This window comes from Staurois parvus, unplaced genomic scaffold, assembly GCF_062004578.1.
Source record: "Staurois parvus isolate SC_StPar_1 unplaced genomic scaffold, SC_StPar_1.0 ptg000347l, whole genome shotgun sequence".
Lineage (NCBI taxonomy): Eukaryota > Metazoa > Chordata > Amphibia > Anura > Ranidae > Staurois > Staurois parvus.
Window position 1 is genome coordinate 14,443,088 of NW_028318143.1, and position 20,915 is coordinate 14,464,002.

The window sequence follows — 20,915 nt, forward strand, 5'->3', positions numbered from 1 at the left end:
TTAGGACACTTTTACATTCCATTACGAGGGCTTTTGTCTTGCAGTTGAATGCCTCCTTACTTACATTGACCTCTTAAGCTGCTATGACATTTTCATTGACTTGAATTGGAAAGAGACAGTTATAACGTGACAAAGCCTGTTTTTACTCAAGCCCAATCACTAATCAATACCTTACCGTTTAAATATGTAAAATGTCAGGTATTAAACAAAACAATTGAACATAAAAATATGACATACAACAAGGTTCCAAAGAGTGACCAAGCAATCTCTATTAATTTACACTTTATTAAGTACTTACATATTATGTTCATAATTACAACATCTAGCTCCAATAAAATATAGAAAACCAACAGGAGAATATGGAGTCATGTAAGAGATGCTCTGCCTTTTACTGTAGAACTATAACAATACTTTACCACAAGGGAGCCTGTTCAGTAAGGCATATTGATGAGGTACAAAGTGGATTAACCCATTATCACCAGTTGTCACTTGAACAGCGTGCAGCCATATTTCTCTGATCTGACATCAGTTATAAGGTTCTCCCATATTCTACATACCTCTCATTGCCTTACGAATAAGTGGAAGGAGACACAGACCCTTGCAAACAATGGGCCTTAAACATCAAACATGTCTGAAAGAACAACCACTTGTGTTTCACATAGCAACCAGTAATTTTCTCTATTCTGTGTTATATATCTGAAAGAGAACTCCAACTTTAAAAAACTTAAAGTGACCGTTTGGCTTGAAATGCTGGTGGCATGACAGCACCCCATGCCTGCATGCACACCTAATTATTCTGCCAAATTTCCACTAATTCATTCTGGGTTAGTGCTTCAGAGAAAAAGTGACCAAGCTCCTCATGGGTGCTCTATAGTTCATTGTTCCCAGATCTACTCGGCTTCTATGGCCTACAAAAGTGTGATGGTTTTATCAATGGCCAACTGCGAGAGTGTTGGCCATTGAACAGGAAAGGAGCTTTAGGCTGGCTATACATTATGCAATTTTCTTTCTTTAACCACAGGAAAGAAAATCACTCGATTCCCCCATCAACACAGTCAGTGTTGACAGGGGAATCCCTCCTGCTGCACTGTTGTATTCGGACAACGGAAGGTTTCCCTGCCGCCAGAATACAACAATCGCAGCTGCAAGCATTAGCCAGCAGCAGTGATCGTACAAAATAAAAAAACAAATCCCTGACAGGCTGGTTGTACTGAAGGTGATCATCAGATCAACATCAGTACAACCAGCCTGCCCACAGATGGATAGAATACTGTCCGGTTCCTGCTGAACTAGAAAACTTTTGTTCCGTCTATGGCTGCCTTTAGTTGCCTTTTCTCTATCTCAGCACTCTGGATTTTAAGGTTAAAGGAGTGCTTTTTGGGACAATCCAGAGGTACCTGTGCCGTCAAGCCACCAGAGGATTCTGTGATGTTTAATTTGTTCCTTCAGGCACCTTTGATTATAAATCCCAAAGACAAAGTACACTTTTTTTTTGTGTGTTTTTCTTTTTAGTGGTTATGTTAAAAATTCCAGCACCAAACAGCTGTATGTCAGTAGAATGAACATACATTAAATGATATATACATATTTAATAATAGTAATAATAATATTGGTCCACAGAGTATTCCTTAATTGCAAACAAATTCTGCATCTCTGTAAAACAGTGTACACGTAAAATAGCATTTTTTAGGGTTGACGGGGGGAAGAGTCTCATTAACACAGGAATATGAACATGCTTTATCAAATAACAAATATTATTCCACATTTGATCAGTCAACAGACAATAAAAACAAAATGGCCACTAAGCCAATCAACATTTTGTGCAACACAGGTCTGAGTCTATAGGCATGAACCAACTCTTTCCGACCATATAATAATATAAATAACTGCACATAGTGGTACGCTATCACAGAACAGAAATCCATCCATCTGTCCTGAAATCTGAGCATCTTCTGATAGGGTGGTTGGGATGTCATGAAAACATTGTTCTATAACTACTCAGTGCAAGAAATAAAACCAGGTAAAAACATTAATATACTGTTCAGTGGAAGGCTAAATGGTTGTCACGTGAAAGGGTTAAAAATAATGAGCCAATCCACTAAACAAATTTCAGGGTTTTTTTTTAGATATCATCAGTCTGCATTATCCAAATCTTAAATACTAACTGAGCTTTCAGTTTAAATCATCCCAGGTGCATCAAAGGAAAGGTATGCAAAATCAAACAGTTCAGTTTGTTTTTTAGAAAGTAAAAAAGCCTGTTCCCTTTCAGCATGCTATAGAGGTGCTCTGTGAAGAAGCAGTAGACTCCCTGCAGAGGTACACCACACCCACCACTGAGCCAGACCTCATACTCCCTGCTGATTGGAGTGCTCTAAGCAGAGGGTCTTTGTTCGATCTCTGCTCTTACACAGACAGCAAGGATGCTTTTCTACAGCATGCTGGCAGGAACAGCCTTTTCTACTGAGACTGATTGTTTTCTAAAGAAAATAAACTGGAAGACTTGGCACACCTTTTATTTATTTTTTTTACTGCACCTGGAATGTATTTAACTGATTTAAACTGAAAGTTTATTGGGTTTTAAGGACTAATTGTTTGATATACTAAGCCATAGCCCACAACTTACATTTTTGCTAGGGCTGTCCTGCATTTTGGGTGTCTTAAAGGTTTATAAAAGTAACCCCTAACAGGATCTGTTGTCAGAAAACCAAAATAGTGTTGGGTACAGAAAAATTCAAGGTTGTAAATGACAGCAAAGAGGATTATGCAGGGCAAGGCAGCACAACACTTTTGGTGAGAATTTACTGTAGACATTTCTGGGAAGAGAAGAAACATTAATAAAATACTGTGTTTTCTTGTAGTGCCTATTCTTCTCAGCAAATCAAGGGGCCTAATTTATGGAATTGTACCTCAGTTATTCAATGCTGTGCAGGAGAACTGAAAAAAATACCAGAGAATATCAACTGAACACACGAGGGGTAAGGAGTCACTCGCTCCAAAATAATTTTTCTTGCTTGTTCTTAAAAGTCTAAGTCTACCCCCCCCCCCCCCAAAAAAAAAACTGCCTGATATTCCTTTGACCCAAACAGTTAGTCTGGTCTAGAAATCTGGCTGTGCCTCCCCAAACCACTCGCTGCAGTCACTTCTTCTACTGCACACTGTTAAAATAAATGAATAATGGAGCCTTAACCACAAGGGCCACATTGTTCGACAAGGCTATGGTAGAGAGACAAGTCAGTATATCCTGGTAATTAACAAACCTGAGCAAAACGATCGTAACCCCCTCCTAAAAGTGCCCCTTAGCTTCATTGTACCAGACTTAAAAATAAAGCAAAGCATAATGTGTAATAAACAGTAGCAACCAATCAAAAGGCACCATTTACTTATCTTACTCTAGTTAAGTGAAAGTTGATTAGTTGCCATTGGCTACTGTCCTTTGCGCATCACCCTTGCTCCTCATGCAGGTTTAATAAATGACCCTGTATATGTTTATATGATTTTATAGTGTTTAATCCATGACTAAGGAGGATAAACTAATTTACTTTATCTTGTTCTCGCCCCACAATTCTGATGAATCACTATAGATTAAGCAGTATTAAGTGACTAACCTAGAGTGCTAACTCCCTGGGTGCTCGCCAGAGTCCTCCGCCTGGCATTTAGCCGCTTAATGTAGTCATAGTTACAGGACATCTGAAATGACTGCATAATGTACACAGCGTGAACACATACAGCAAAGAAAGCCTTCATGGCATGTCATACATTATTCAAAAAAGTTTTATTATTCCTAATGTATATCCTGGCATAGGGATTTGGCACTGAGGACTTAAAGGCAAACCTGTCTCAAGTAGGTGCAGTTCACGTAAAAAAAAAATAAAAATAAAATAAAAGTGATAAAAATAAAGGCACCTGTCAAGGAAAATGTATTTTAAAGTTTTGCAAGTGCAGATCGAGAATAAAGGCCTTGAATACTGGACTATATTCAGCACCAATACATTTCGCCTGGAAATTACTGTGCTACATACAGAAAAGCAAAAGTCTATTGATGTAGGATGTCCTTAGCCTCGATCTATGGAAGTCATCAGGCACTGCACAAAAGTTTAGAATTCTTTAGCTGCATATTGCTTTAACTTGCTTGGCAGTGTCAGCTCCTTCTGTAGTCATCATTCCTGCAGTGTGTTCCAGAGTCTAGCTTCAGATAAACACACAATGGGGCTGATTTACTAAAAGTGGAGAGAAATCCGGTGCAGCTCTGCATGAAACCAATCAGCTTCCAGGTTTTATTGTCAAAGCTTAAATGAACAAGCTGAAGTTAGAGGCTGACAGGCTACCATGCACAGCTGCACCAGATTTTGCGCTCTTCAGTTTTAGTAAATCTACCCCACACATGTGCACTGGAAAAGCAAGTGAGTTTCTATAACAGAAAAGGAATCATAAGCAATAATATAAGGTGTCACTGAGCTTAGCAAGATGGTACCTACCTGCTTTACCACATATGCACCTGAAATACTACATTATAAGGGTTTGCTTACCCATATACAGAATCAATTTTCCGTTAAATTGTCTCTGAAAACTGGGACAAGCAGCCTCTAATAGAGTCTCAGTGATGGGTTCCCTCCATTTTTTAAGAATGCATATCCCTATGAAGAAAAGCAGCCAAGGAAAACATTTCATCCAAATTCACACTGTTCTGAGTGCATCAAGGAACGTATATTCATAGGTACGAAAGAGTATATATAATTCCCTTTCATACTAAACTACAGTGCATAGATTTGAACAAGCCCCGTCCTCGGGAAGAATGGAATTTCTACTTCCATGGGTTTTGATGCATTAAAACTGACACATGTTAATAGGCCCAAAGAAAGAGGCGTTTTGACAGCCACACCATAGAAGACCTTGCCAGAAATGGATGCTGTATGTTTCCAGAGACAATGTAACCTAAACAGGGCTCTCCAGGATTTAGTAAATCTCACCCAAAGCTTTGGAACCAACTCTTTGTAGTAACACAGAAAGATAGCCCTTCTGCACCCATGTAGAGCATAACAGCTGTACCCTTATATCAATGATGTTGAAATATAGCATATTTAAAGTACACTGGCCAATAAGCAAAAAATAAATACCCACCTCATCCTACTTACCTCTACTACTGCTCAGTAAAAATCCTGGTACTTCCAGTTCCACACTCCTTGCCTCCCAACAATGCAGCACTTGGGGCCCAAATGGTCAATGAAAAGGCCCCCAATTCTGTCACATGGGGCAAGATGTGCTAGAGTGTGCAATTATCATCAATACCAGGCATTTTAAGTAAGTGGTGGCAACAGCAGTGGTAAAGGCAAGTAAAAGGATATACGGTGCTAGTTTATATTACAGCGATGGGTCTAGTTTTCTTAGGAAAGGTTTAATTTAAATGGAATCTGTCACAAAGCAAAGTACATGTATGAGAGGCCTTAGATGCAAGCTACCATTATCTAACCCCTAGACTGCATTCTAGTTCCAGGGGAGCGGTGTTACAAAATAATTTCAGCAGTCCTGGGGTTAGTATAATGCCTGAAATGAAGAATGGCACTTACGGTTTAAAACTGGCACAAGGGATCAGCACATGTTGGACAACTGTGAACAAGACCCACGTGGATCAAAAGGTTTCTACTGCTTTTACTATAGTGCTAGTAATAGATTTTACATGACATCCAGCATGCTGCAGATCATTTCGTTTTTGAATCATTAAAGTGAACAGAGCACATTATTGAGCACATGATTGGGCTGTGTACTATCCTACAGCTACACTCACTTGTAACAGGACATTTTGCAATGCATGATGGCCCACTCTGCAACAGTTTTGGCCTTCCCAAGATACAGGTTCTATTACACCCATTCACACTTGAGCATACCGTATGCTAGGAGATTTTGAAGCTTTATTTGGGTGATGTGTGCTAAAAAAAACATGCCAAACATTACGGGAGCGCCTGAAAAATGCGCATAACATACAATTTTGCACTTTTTATACACTCTTAATGAATGGGGCTGAAAACAACTCATTTTTGTGAGCTTCAGGCATTTGAGTTGAAGGATCCTGAACACTCAAATGTGAATTGGGAAAATGCATAAGATTTGACTTGTTGAATGTTTTTGCTGATAATTTGCATGTGAATAGGCACCTCATGGGTACATACATGGGTTTTGCCTGTGACAGGTTCTCATTAAAACCATCCCTATTTGATGGAACCCTCCAAAGCTTTATTGCATCTAAGTGTGAAGCAACAATAAAAGTTATTTCCAGCAGGTGAAGAGCCTGCGAAAAAACTGATTTATGGCTTGTGGTCCCAGAGAACCTGGGGCTGTGCTGTTAAATGGATAGATTAAATCGGAATGGGGTGGGTGGATTATATATACATATAAAAAGGAACAGAAAGCCCCATTTAATAAACTCTGTCTGATACTGGGAGGAGACACTCTTAAAGCAGAGGCATAGGTCACAGACTAGTATACAGAAATACATAGTATCACTCCTCAGCCAAGTTTAAAAACACACACACAGATAACATTACCTGTTCACTGCTAGAGATGTCCCTAGCCAAGCAAGAATTGAAGAGATGTTTAAATACTTCATGGGTAAAGAATGAAAAACTATTTAAATATTCCTAGGAACTACACAGTTTAATTGTACACCCGATGGCCGGCATGTTTCACGCCTCGGAGATCTCAGACTTGCTGAGTGCAATGGCGAGGTCCAGGTCTTCCTGCTCCTGCTGCTTTAGTCTCTGCAGCCTCTCTTGTTCCTCCCGCTGGCTCTCCCTCTTCGCCCATTCGATCATATCGTCCTCAGATTGGTACTGCAGATTTCAAGAAAGACATGCACTGGCTGAGCAAGTCACAAAAACACGAAACAGAGAATTGAGGAGACATCCACGTAACAGCAGAAATTGGTTTTCTGTCAGGAGCACCATGCTCATATACGTAAATTCACACACACAGGAAAAAAAAAGAAAAGTGAAAAAATGTTTTAGACATAGCAGTTGTGTTTTCTTGCATTCTCAATCCAGCTCTAATAAAATGAGGAGTAAAGAAGATTTTCAGGCAGTGTTTACATGGTTACAATGGTCTAGCTTGGGCTAATATAACTAGCACATACCATACCTGTTAGATGTCTCTAGAAGCTGGAAGTCACTGTAGCAGACACCATTACTCCAGTGATCTCCACTAGCTTCCACGTCCTGTGCTGAGCGGCTGCCCTGCTACACTTTAAACATAGGAGGTAGACTGCTCAGCTCAGACACCTTTCAGAGAATGATTTGTAATTTCTCAATGAATGGAAGGTATTCTCTGATTGAACTAGGACAGTGTGATGTCACTGTCCCACCTCATCCAATCAAAGAATGTCTTCAATTAAGCCCCACATGGGCAAAAAGCATTAGCGGATTCCTACATGGGTGGTAAACGAGAGCTGAAGCCATTTACATTCATTTAGTTTAATAAGTTCACAGTGTGCCGGCTTTGAGTGCAAACAGGTGCCATTTTCTAGTATTCTCTGAATGCTGCCTATACCCAGCAGCCAATTTCCTGATTTTCACAATGCAGCAGGGCAGCTGTTGGCATGGGACCCGGACGCTAGTAAGGATCACTGTAGTAGCAGTGCCTACTAATGTGATTTCCAGCTTCTAGAGGCATCCCACAGGTACAGTATATGCATAGATACATTGGTTGAAGCTGGACCAGGGTAACATACCTTGAATTATTTCTGAACCTGAATCTGTACTGCAGCCAAGTTGTAGAATAATAGTGACCTATCCTTATGAAATTTTTAAGTGCCTAGCTATCATTCTTATCTTTTAGCCACTGACCCATGACAAGCACAAAAAGTAGTTCAAACTTCAGTTAGGCTTTATATACTACATGCCTTGTCCAAGTCAGTAACTCAAAGCATCAAAACTGTGGTGGCCAGGTATCTGTAGGTGGTCATTAATGGTAGCTCCCATGGACTGTACATCTCCTAAAACAGTTTGCATGTTATAAACAAGTCCTGTAGCACTCACACACAAACCCTTTAAGCAAACATGAATGTAAAAGAAATAAATGGCATGTGTAAGAATAAAACAAGACACTCACTCTATATTGCCAGCTGCATGTTGCTTCTGAGCTGTGTTGCTAATGCAGTGCAAGCACATGTGTGTCTAAGGACAGGTACAATCGGAGCAGGGCAAGGAAGAGGAGCAATTTAACACAAACAGACTGGGCTCTAGCCACTGGAAACCAGCCTGTATATATTAAATAAAATCCAATGACAGTGCACACTCCACAGCAATAACCCTGTACTGATGACGTCACCTCTTTCCTATACTGACATGTTTCAAGTGCAGACCACCAAGCTTTCTCAAGGACCTTTCAGAGCTTTAGTGCCAAATGGGAACCACCATACTTAGGCATGCATTATTTCTTATTATTTCATTATATGTACTGTATACCATACTAATCTTGATAATATACCATGAGCTCCATATATCATTTTTAGCAGGGGCTCCTCAAGACCAGATTATTATTTTTAAGAGTTCCTTTGGTGTGAAAAGGTTGAGAAAGGCTGGTTTAGAGAAACAGTTCCACCTTGACTAGCATACAGCACAATTGCTTCCTTCAGGGACTTCTTGAACGCCATTAAAAAAACAATATAAATATATTAAATAACTGCCTTTTACTTGCATCTTCTGTTTCAGAGCCCCCATTTTACAGAACAAACAGTTTAGGTCTGTAACAGGAAATTAGGCCTGATAGTGAAAATCCTCGGTGGTACTGATAATGCTTAGTTATTAGAAAAATTTCTGTTACACCAGTGAAGACAGCTTCTCTCAAATGTTGCTGTTATAACAAGTCCTTAGCAGCTCATATAAAAGAAAAAAAAAATCCACACTTAATGTAGAACTAAATGGAGTAAGGGAGGGCTATGACCTCTGTCAGTTTTTTTTTGCCATATGTGTCCCATAGGGGAGATTTTCCTTCACTTCTTGTCTCAGCCAAAACAGAAAGCGAGAGGAAATCTCTCCAAAGTGAAGAAGTCCTGGTGTCACCATAACTAGTTTGCCCAGTGGAAGATTTTCCTCTATTACTGTTCTGGTGTCAACCCAAAATTTAGGATTTTATTTTACTTTTATTTTCCATAATGGTAAACAGGGTTAGAGAGGGCAAATTGCACTAATTGAAGCACCAACAACAATAAAAACCTCATAGGTATTCTAATCCCTGTCCTTATTATACAAAACTAAAGTGAAGAAGTCCTGGTGTCACCATAATTAGTTTGCCCATTGGAAGATTTCCCTCTATTACTGTTCTGGTATCAACTTAAAATTTGGGATTTTTACTTTTATTTTCCATAATGGTAAACAGGAAAAATAGAGAGGGTAAACCGCCCTAATGGAAGTGCCAACAACAATAAAAACCTGATAGGTATTCTAATCCTTGTCCTTACTATCCAAAACAAAAAAAAAAAAAGTTTTTTTTTTTTGTGCAAGTAATATGATTTTCTGTTAAATCTGTAATTTTCATATTTCTGCTATGTGCTGCCTTCAACACCCAATCAACATATGGTTTTCATTTTGCTAAAGCCGATTAAAAATAAACCTAGCCTAAACAGTTTAATTTGACACTCAAATCAACCGTTCCGCACCTGGCTTTCAACAGCTAAGCTGGTAAAGCGAGTAGCTGTATATCTGAGTGGAAGACCAGGCCTTGGAAAGAAAGATCCGATCAGGGTGGAGAGGAAGGAAGCATGGTGCATCTTTGACTAACTGAATGGGATCCATGAACCAGACCCTGTGCACAAGTGACCAGAATGCCCTCCTGCTCTATTCTTGGTAACAACCGGTGAACGAACTTGGGGGGTTCATACAACAGGATGTACTAGTGCCAGGGAGCCACCAGAGTTTCTGATGCATCTCTCAGAGATCCCTTGATCTGGCCCCAAACTTGGGAACCTTTAGGTCTGGGTGCAAAAAGATCTATGTCTTGAATGCCCCAACATTGCCAAATTTGGAGAAACTGCCACACCCACCCAGTCTTTTTTTTTATACCTTAGTATTGTTCTATTATTGCTGGCTACTGACTGTTGTGTGTTGCAGATGGGGGGTTAGGCCACCTCCAGAGGGCCGCCCCTTGGGCTTACTTTTAGTTTTACCTGCACCAAGAAGAATTGCTGAGTCTTTCAATGAATGGAAGAGAAAAATGTTTTATCAGAGAAGTCCAAGATAACAAGCAAACTCATTTTCTGGACTGCTTCATCAGGGCTCAAAATGCCATTTGTGATACAATACAATGGTGGGCTCAAATTAACCAAATAACTTTGGAATAAAATAGCTCCTTATTAAGGGCTCATGTTAAGAATTTTTTCCAGCATTTCATTGCACATCATACACTGGTCATCAAAATCCTATCAACTTCAATTAAGCAGTAAACATGGCAGTTCAGAAAATTGTTTGACCTGCATTGCCTGGTGCTTCTTTGGATACAGCATGACCTATTGAGTTGCCTGAACTGCAGACAAAGAAGGTAAAACAGAATTTTCTTGCAAAATAGTGCATTTGTTATTCAAACACATGCATATGCTTACAACTAACAAATGCAACATTTGAAAAAAACAAACAAATGGTAGTTGACACAAGGCCTAATGACTGAGCTTTACAAGCTGGTTGTTTTTGCTAAAAACAATTTAATTGTTTCATCATCATTTTCAACCTTAATAAAAAGGGGTATTTCATAGCTTCTGAAACACATTGGCTTTTTATTTTGGATGAATATCAATAAATATTTTCTGAGTTTAAAACCATTGGTGTGTTCCTGTCTTCCTATACTAGGTATGTTTTTTCTGTGTTATGCCCTATCTCTGAAGCTATTGGAATAGTTTCCCCCACGTCCTATGAGATGCTGTACATTCTTTCCTGTGAGATCACAGACAGTATTTCAAACTTTTTTCAGAGTTTGGAAGCATTAAAAGGCACTTTAAAGTTTTTTTATAAACACGTTAGAGATCAGCTTAATATACATAATCCTAAAGCATATGTCTTCAAAACTATTTCCTCATTTGCTCCTTAAAAATACAGGCTACAGTTTTGATCTACTGCTTTTTCTCGTAAAGCAACCTACGAACCTTCGGACTCATTAAAAACAATGAACTTCTTGCATGGCCGATAATTTCAACAGCTATTAAGAATTTGCAGTCAACCCTGCAGCCCCCAGAGGATAATTTACAAATCTCTGCCAATAGAACAAGCGAAGGTATTGAAAAGCAAGCATGTAAAAAATGTGAAAGTCACAAAAAATTGTTTAAGCCCTGGTTCACACTGATGCGGTTTGAAATTTGCAGCGTATTCTGTGCAAATTCTGCACAGCATCAGAATCGCACCCCGTTCATGCGAACTGCTGCGCGTATGTTAACAACTCCCGGAAAGCGATCCGCAAAATGCGGTGCGATGTGCAGAATCAGATCGCATAGGTGTGAATACCCATGCGATCCAATTCTAGTGCGGTCCCAAAATAGGGTCTTGCATCGGGTGCAGTGCGATTAGAGCCATACAAAATGTATGGCTTCAACCGCACTGCGGACAAATCAGGTGATTTGCACACGAATGCAGTGCGGTTCCTATGCAAATCACATGCGATATACCGCACCGCATATATGTGAACCCAGGCTCAAAAAAAATGCTGCAGCAATGTCAAAATGCATGCCCATTGAAAGTACACTATAATCTCCCTTGAACATTTTGTTTGTGGTTGCTGATCAACGTTCAAAGATGTCTGAAGTGGCTAGATGGAGACAATGATAATGTTTTGATTCAATGGTAAAAATACAGATCAATAAATTAATTTAGATTTTCTATAATCATAATTTAAAACTAAAATATTATTTCTTTGGAAATGGATCTGTTATGCCAAAAAAACTATTAAAGCATATGTCAAGACCAAACTGTTTTATTAGGTTGGATTGAACAGGACAGGATCAGAACCCCTGTCAACTGTTTATTGCAGTCTAGGGCTCTGTTAAAAAAATTTACTCCTCTCCAACAGCAACACAGACAGGAATAAAAATTATTTTTCCCTTAGACAGATACAAAAATCTGATTACTTCTGTTATGTACTTGTTGAACATTTCCCATAACTTCCTGTGTTTGGAACTTTGGAAACTATTGTCAGCATGGCAGGAAGTGAGCTCTAATGGAGCTCAGATATCAGCAAGAGCCCAACAGTAGTTTTAATCCTATCCCATGCTTTTCAAACCTAGAAAATAGTTTTTGGCTTGACATACACTTTAAAGCTAAAGTTTAGTTACCCTACCTACCGCCAATGAAGTGTGTCCCAGTGCTGTGGCTGCTTTTACAACAGAAATCTTCCATCCTCTGCCCCAAAACAGTGACATTCTGATGCTGCAGGGGTTAATATCTTTCAGTGGCTGCCCCTGTGACAGGTACTCATCAAAACGCCGATTATGCCTGCCCTTTCCATCGCCGTACTCCATTCACAGCGCTTGTACTACAGGCTTCCAAAATGCAAAGCATTCCATGACTGGACAACAGGAAGAAAACTGAAACTGCCCCCTCCAATCACAGAACGCTTTGCATTGCGTGAACTTGTAGCACAGCTTTAAAATGTGTAAGGCCGTCATGAAATGTATAATATTTTGCCAGTGGGTTTATTTTTTTAACCCCTAAAGGGTCTTTCACAAGGGCGTTCTGTATGTCGGTTTTTTTATCTGTCCGTTTACAGATGAAAAACGGACACCCATGTATTTCTATGGACTAGCCAATGTAAGTGGATATTCATCCATTTACATCAGTTATTGTCCACATCTGTTAACATCCGTTTTTTTGAACGGAAGAAAACCCTATTTTTCTTCTGTAAAAAAAAAAAATGGAACGGACGAAAAACAGATGTAAAACAGACATACGGTCCGTTTTTGCATTGGTTAATGATGTAGAAAAATGGATGTAAACTGATGAAAAACTGTTGTGAACGGATTCGTTTTTTCTTGGGAAAACCGTGACTGAACTCATGAGAAAAAAACGGAATGCCCATGTGAAAGGACCCTTACAAATAAACTTTTCCTATTGTCTCCGTTTGGTCTACTAAATATACAATTGTAAGCATTTTGTTACATCTGTTTGATACGCAGAAAAAATATCTGCTGATCCTGCCAGAAATCTTGTGACCTGAGAACATTTCTGTGCTCTCTGCCTGCGTTACATGGTTATCAGTTATACAATTCTGAGCAATACAGGACTCCACCTATATAATGTGAAAAGAGACAGGAGCAGTTCCATGCAGTCGTGTGCTGTTTGTGTTGTCCTGATACAGAAGAGTGATTAAGGGTTGTCATCCTGGAAGTGTGCTACTGGCAGAGTCACCAGGAGAAAATAAAGGAAAATAAGAAAACTAATGCAGCCACCACAACTAAGGACTGGCAAGCTTCAATATATAACATTTTTTGCTTTAAGGTTTAGATATACTTCAATTTAACAAGAAAACCATATTCACTTTTGAAGCTACTTCATGATTGGCTGCTAGTGATCATCTGAAAAATTCAATGCTAAAGTCAAAGCGGTCTTCTTTCTGCAGCTTCTCGCTACCTGTTGCCCTATATATATTTGTATTTTTGTACAATTTTTTGGCACTGGACTAAAGGCAAGTGCTGTACACAAATAATTCATTTATAGATCCTAGAAATGAATTAATCAGATGTTAGGAGCAATGATTTGTTCTTATAAAAAGGGACACGTATACTGTAGCCTCAGGGCCATGCCAGACGAGCTTCCAACACAATGTTCAACTTGCTGGACAAAATCAATGTGTCAAGCTGCATCATCACGACATAAAAAAAATGTATTGCTTCATTGTTGCACAAACACAGAAAAAGACTGATTCAATCAAAAATCTGAACAGGGAGAGGGCGGGGGGGGGAGAGGGCAGGGGGGGGAGGGAGAGGGCAGGGGGGGAGAAAGAGGGCGGGGGGGGAGAAAGAGGGCGGGGGGGAGAGAAAGAGGGCAGGGGGGAGAGAAAGAGGGCAGGGGGGAGAGAAAGAGGGCAGGGGGGAGAGAAAGAGGGCAGGGGGGAGAGAAAGAGGCCAGAGGAGGGGGGGGGAGAAAGACGGCAGAGAGGGGGGGGGGAAGAGGGCAGAGAGGGGGGGGGGAAGAGGGCAGAGAGGGGGGGGGGGGAAGAGGGCAGAGAGGGGGGGGGAAGAGGGCAGAGGGGGGGGGGAAGAGGGCAGAGGGGGGGGGGGAAGAGGGCAGAGGGGGGGGGAAGAGGGCAGAGGGGGGGGGAAGAGGGCAGAGGGGGGGGGAAGAGGGCAGAGAGGGGGGGGGGAAGAGGGCAGAGAGGGGGGGGGGGGGAAGAGGGCAGAGAGGGGGGGGAAGAGGGCAGAGAGGGGGGGGGGAAGAGGGCAGAGAGGGGGGGGGGAAGAGGGCAGAGAGGGGGGGGGGAAGAGGGCAGAGAGGGGGGGGGAAGAGGGCAGAGAGAGAGGGAGGGGGAGAGAGAGGGCAGAGAGAGAGGGAGGGGGAGAGAGAGGGCAGAGAGAGAGGGAGGGGGAGAGAGAGGGCAGAGAGAGAGGGAGGGGGAGAGAGAGGGCAGAGAGAGGGCAGAGAGAGAGAGAGAGGGCAGAGAGAGAGAGAGAGGGCAGAGAGAGAGAGAGAGAGGGCAGAGAGAGAGAGAGAGGGCAGAGAGAGAGAGAGAGGGCAGAGAGAGAGAGAGAGAGGGCAGAGAGAGAGAGGGCAGAGAGAAAGAGAGAGAGAGGGCAGAGAGAGAGAGAGAGAGGGCAGAGAGAGAGGGGGGGCAGAGAGAGAGGGGGCAGAGAGGGCAGAGAGAGAGAGGGCAGAGAGAGAGAGAGAGGGCAGAGAGAGAGAGAGAGGGCAGAGAGAGAGAGAGAGAGGGCAGAGAGAGAGAGGGCAGAGAGAAAGAGAGAGAGAGGGCAGAGAGAGAGAGAGAGAGGGCAGAGAGAGAGGGGGGCAGAGAGAGAGGGGGCAGAGAGGGCAGAGAGAGAGAGGGCAGAGAGAGAGAGAGGGCAGAGAGAGAGAGAGGGCAGAGAGAGAGAGAGAGGGCAGAGAGAGAGGGCAGAGAGAGAGAGAGAGAGAGAGAGAGAGAGCGAGAGAGAGAGAGAGAGAGAGAGGGCAGAGAGAGAGAGAGAGAGAGAGAGAGGGCAGAGAGAGAGAGAGAGGGCAGAGAGAGAGAGAGAGGGCAGAGAGAGAGAGAGAGAGGGCAGAGAGAGAGAGGGCAGAGAGAGGGTAGTGGGCAGAGAGAGAGAGGGCAGAGAGAGACAGAGGGGGGCTGTCACCAAGTGTTCCGGTACCGGGTGGCACCAACCCTAGGGATGCCTCTGAGATACCATGTATGTATTTTATATGTGTATTTCACAGTCTGCCTGGAATTTAGTTTTAAGCAATTAAAGAAAGTTGATAAAAATTACCAAAAAAAAAAAAGTTTGCATGTGATTTTAGTAATGATTGCCATAGCGTATTTGCAGTGAAGTAAATACTGTGCAGCACAAGGTGACATACGAGATAGCTTGCCAGGAGCATTGCTATTCAGTGAAATGTTAATCACCACTCAATAAAGGATATGAAAAAAAGAAGCAATCATCAACAAAAAGGCATAATTGACATCATGTTTTACTTCAAATCAGTTAAAAGAACGGTACAAGTAGTGTCAAAGCCACAATAAAAACAGCACAGGATTTATGATACAAAGGAACTACATAATGCCTGCCCCCACTGGGTGGTTTCGGGATGAGAGGGTCATGCCAGCCTCTTGGCTCAGTTTGTACTTACAGTGTTAAAGCTACTGAGGCTGCTGGAATTGTCTCCCACTTTGCAAGCAGTGAAAGGTTCAGATTCCACCTGTTTGGGGAAGCTGAGATTGAACTGCTGGAAAGGATCTCCATGCTTGAACAAGTCTTCTGGCCTTGAGGGAGGCCGCTGGCCTGAAAAAGGAATAACACACAAATTCTTAACATTACAGCTTATTGGTATCCACGTTTTAAACTAAAAATATCAATATGTAACACCTGGACAAATACCAGATGTTCCCAAGATGCATGAAACAAATGTTGCAAGTACAACTTGAAATACTTAAATTGAGCATAAAATGCATAGAATCTAATAAAGCACATACACCTACAGGTGGCAGTGTTGTCCAAACTTTGCGTTTGAGGAAACGTTACATAAAATAGTAATGCAAAACAAGATCCATGCAGACTCTCCTCTCCCATCAGGTCCTACACAACTAACACCAAAATCAAAGTAGTGATTCTACTTCAACTTCACTGCCCCTGAGTGGCCTGGGTCCAGCTCTCATTGCTCAGCACCATAGTTGGATTCAAACTCCTTTGGATGGCTAGTAGCTGTCATGAGCAAAGACTAACTCGAAAGAGCAGGGCCCTCGAACCCCTCGTGTATTGTATTGTTACTGTCTTGTCACATGTTATGTCCCCCTGCTACTGTACAGCGCTGAGCATACCCTTTGGCGCTATATAAATACTGTATAATAACAATAACAACTATATAGTAATAAATGGGCTTAGCAACACACATGTGCAATAGGAGTTGGATGTGGCTGGAAATTCTCTCAGCAAAAGCTGTGTGGTGATGGCCAGGGTCACACAGTGAAGGACCTAACAGCAAAGCTGAAGGTATTAATGCTAGGTGGCTGCAATGTGGGATTGCTGGGACATTTAAAGGACGTCATCAAGGGCTGATTTAGACTTCTCTATTGCAGTGCATTTTGAATGATACAACAAACGCACAAAAACAATGTAGCTCTAACGTAGGTGCGTTGCAACGCACTACAATGTACAATAACACACTCATTGGGTTGTTGTGTACTGCATTATAAAAAAAAAAAAAAAAAAAAAAAGCTTTTCTGTGTTTTTGGCTGTTTTGGTGCATTGCCAGTCCATTGAATGGGCTGCCTTAACACAACACACCACTCAACAACGCCAAGGGGTGAAGTTGTACTTCAAAGCCAAATTTTAGACCAAACTTTTTATTTTTAATTGTTTAGAGTGGGGAAGGATTAGAGATGTAAAATTTCCAGAAATTGTAAACCATGGGAGAAAAATGTTTTGTTTTTGTTTTTTCCGGAAAAAATGGCAATTTTCACAAAAAAAAAAAAAATTCAGTGTTGAGTAGTTTTACAAACTTGAAGTAATTTTGTTACACTGAGAATGTGACATGCAGTGTATATAAAAGTATTATGCTTGAAATGAAAGTACAGCTTATTCAGTAAATAAATTAAACTTGCTTTTTAAAATTTGTGATGATCCAGAAGCAGCAGAAAGTTTCTGGAATGAGAACTCTGGAGGGAAAAGCTACTTGCACTTTCATTATGGTCTTCATCATTTAATTCCATAATGTACTTTTTAATGTCTTTAGGGTACCTCTGGCATGCCAGGATATGTTTTGTCATCCTCGTAGCATTTGGAAAAGAATATCTCTTTGCACAATATTTGCAAATTGCACTGTGGAACTGTTTCCAAATCCTAGATGCTGGTCTCACCATTTTACTGATAAGAGGAAAAGAAAAAATGTACTGACCAGACTATAGGTAAACATTATGCTGTGATGATGGAGAAAAGTCATAGGAATAATTTAAAGGTTATAAGAATAAACTAATTAGTCAGACAAATGTACCCTCTTACCTGTCAATTAGGGCCAGAAAGGACAAACACATCACCCAACTGTAGGAGGTACAAGATGGAGCCCACAAGCAAACAAAACTAGAGACTTTCCCTGCAGTGCCCCCCTAGTGGCAGAAATGCATATTTCTCTTGTTTAAGAACTGCATTGAGAAGTACAGTAGTACTTGAATTGTATTCCAGGATTTGCTGGTCTTCAGCTGAGAGAACATGCAATCAATTAAGACTTTACATAAAGTCTCAGAAATGATACATATTTTGAATACAATGTCATAGATACATTATTTAGTATTGTAAAAGAAAATATTCCATACTCCTTTTTTTTTGCCAAGTTTTCCAGAAAAAAAAAACAGCTTTTTTTGTGTTTGTTCCAGGTCATCCCATCTCTAGTCAGGTTTTTATTAATGTCTGTCCCTTCCAGGTAGATTTCACCTAGCTTCCTAGTATACAAAAGATTAGAACCTCTGACAACAGCTGTCTGTGCTTTCCCGTCCTGATGAAAACTGCACACCCCATTTCTCATGAGCATAACAGAGACTGAAAATTAAGAAAAATGTCTTCAATTTGGGTCATAGGCAGAAATAAAAGCATATCAGAAACTTAAATTTTTCTCCACTGTAAAAAAATGCCAGATGGATAGGTAGATAAGTCATGAATCCTGTAAGTTAGGCTGACATTGCTGACCTGCATCTGATAATGCTAGTCTGGTTCAATTCTATAATTGGTCGCAGTCACTGACTCAATTGAAGTCAACACATAAGGACAGGAAGACAATGTAGAGCCTATTTCTCTCATGACAGATCTTTTTCATAAAAACGGGCATTCAGATCTTTTTTTTACAAATACAAATCTGAATGCAGCAGTATTGAATGCTATGTGCACATTCACACAGCTGCATTTAGTCTGTAGTGTTTAACTGCATAAACCAAAACAAGAAAAATCTTTGTCCACAGTCTGACTTTCACCATATTTAAGCGGTGCAAACCATACATGCCTCCTAGCGAAATCAAGGCTAGGGAGAGATGTAAACATACACAATGACAACATAACATCTCAAACACAGGTCACAAACGCAGTGTATTTGCCTGCACCAGTTCACTATATGAACCACTGTTGTATTTATACATGTTGATCATATCTCCCCTTAATCTCCTCTTCTCAAGAGAAAAGAAATTCAATTCCTTTAATCTTTCCTCATAGCTGAGCTCCTCCATGCCTCGTATAAGTTTGGTTGCCCTTCTCTGCACTTTCTCCAGTTCCCCAATGTTCTTTTTGCGAATTGGTGCCCAAAATTGAACTGCATATTCCAGATGAGGTGTTACTAATGATTTGTACCGGGGTAATATGATATCTCTCTCTGGAGTCTATACCTCTTTTAATACAAGAGAGGATTTTGCTCACTTTAGAAATTGCAGCTTGGCATTGCATGCCATTATTAAGCTTGTGATCTACCAGAACTCCCAGATCCTTCTCCACCATGGATTCCCCCAGTTGTACCCCCCCCCCAGCATGTATGATGCATGCATATTCCTAGCCCCCAAGTGCATAACCTTACATTTATCAACATTAAACCTCATTTGCCACATAGATGCCCAATTACACAGTGCATTGAGGTCGGCTTGTAAATTGAAGACATCCTGTAAGGACATTATTCCACTGCACAGGTGGGGTGTCATCTGCAAAGACTGAAATTGTACTTATAATCCCAGACCCTATATCATTTATAAATATATTAAAAAGTGAAGGTCCCAACACTGAACCCTGGGGTACACCACTGACAACCCTAGACCATTCAGAGTATGAATCATTAACCACTACTTTCTGAATTCAGTATCTTAGCCAGTTTCCTATCCATTTATATATGGATTTTTACAAGCCCGTAGACTTTACCTTACCCATTAGCCGTGTGTGGGGAACTGTGTCAAACGCTTTTGCAAAATCCAAGTATACCACATCCCCCGCCACCCCTCTGTCCAAGTATACCACGTCCCCCGCCACCCCTCTGTCCAAGGCTTTGCTCACTTCCTCATAAAAAATAATCAGATTTGTTTGACAACTTTTTGGTCTTTTATTAAACTCTCCAGTATCTTCCCAACTTTAGAAGTTAAACTAACAGGTCTATAATTACTTGGTAATGATTTTGACCCCTTATTAAATATAAGCACCACATTGGCCTTACGCCAATCCAGTGGTACTATGCCAGTCATGAAAGAATCCTTAAAAATTAGAAACAATGGCTTTGAAATAACAGAGCTCAATTCTTTAAGGACCCGTGGGTGTCTGTGCCACGTACTTTATTAACCTTTATTCTGTCTAAATATTTCTGGATCATATCAATTGTGAGCCAATGTGGATCATCTGGAGCTGTGTCAATACCATGCCAATTATAGACAAGAGCTCCCCCATGCTCCTTTGTATATACAGAGCTGAAGAAGCTATTTAATAAATTTGCCTTCTCTTTGTCCCCAGTCACCCACTCTACATTATTTTGTAAAGGGACTACATGCTCGGACCAGACCTTTTTACTATTAATATATTTGAAGAATTTTTTGGGGTTTTTTGGGGTTCTCTCTTTTTCAATCTGTCGCTCGTTTTCAATTTTTGCTGCCTTTATTTCCTTTTTACACATTCTTTGTAACGTTTAAACGATGATAGCGTTCCTTCATTTTTATATATAAGCTCTTTTCTTATTATTTATAGCTTTTTTTTAACTTTGGCCGTAAGCCACATAGGTTTAATTTTTAGCCTTTTAAACTTGTTGCCTATGGGAACATATTTTGCAGTGTGTTCACATACAGTCTTTTTGAACCCCATTTCTGTTCTGTGTTCATCAATGCCAATATTCCCTCCCAGTCTAAGTCTTGGATAGCAACATTAAGCCTTGGAAAATTAGCTCTCTTAAAGTTGAGTTTTTATTTTTCCCATATGTGCTTCTTTACAGCTAACAATAAATGAAATCATGTTATGGTCAATGCTACCCAGATGATCTTTTATATGGACATTATTAATAAGCTCTGCATGGTTTGAGATTACCAGGTCCAGCAGAGCATTATTCTTAGTTGGGGCCTTAATGAACTGTACCATAAAATTGTCCTGTAGTAGGTTTATAAATGTTTGCCCTTTAACGTTTTTTGCAGTGCCATTTCTCCAGTCAATTTCTGGGTGGTTAAAATCTCCCATTATTATCACTGTCCAAGCCCTTGCAGCCCTTTCGATCTGTGCAAGGAGCTGATTCTCCACCTCTTCATTAACATTAAGTGGCCAA

At 40.7% G+C, this 20,915-nt stretch overlaps 1 protein-coding gene across 4 annotated transcripts in view; it reads right to left on the bottom strand.

The window, feature by feature from the left end:
* Positions 1-265: 265 nt before the first annotated feature.
* EPS15 (epidermal growth factor receptor pathway substrate 15) overlaps positions 266-20,915 on the bottom strand; it is a 181,653-nt gene continuing 161,003 nt past the window's right edge. For all 4 annotated transcript variants that reach the window (XM_089684469.1, XM_089684467.1, XM_089684466.1 and 1 more), the window contains 2 exons: positions 15,786-15,937; positions 266-6,824 (listed from right to left, as the gene is read on the bottom strand). In XM_089684469.1, the coding sequence (XP_089540595.1) occupies positions 6,678-6,824; positions 15,786-15,937 (299 nt within the window). In that variant the 3' untranslated portion in view covers positions 266-6,677. The remainder of the gene's footprint in view (positions 6,825-15,785; positions 15,938-20,915) is intronic.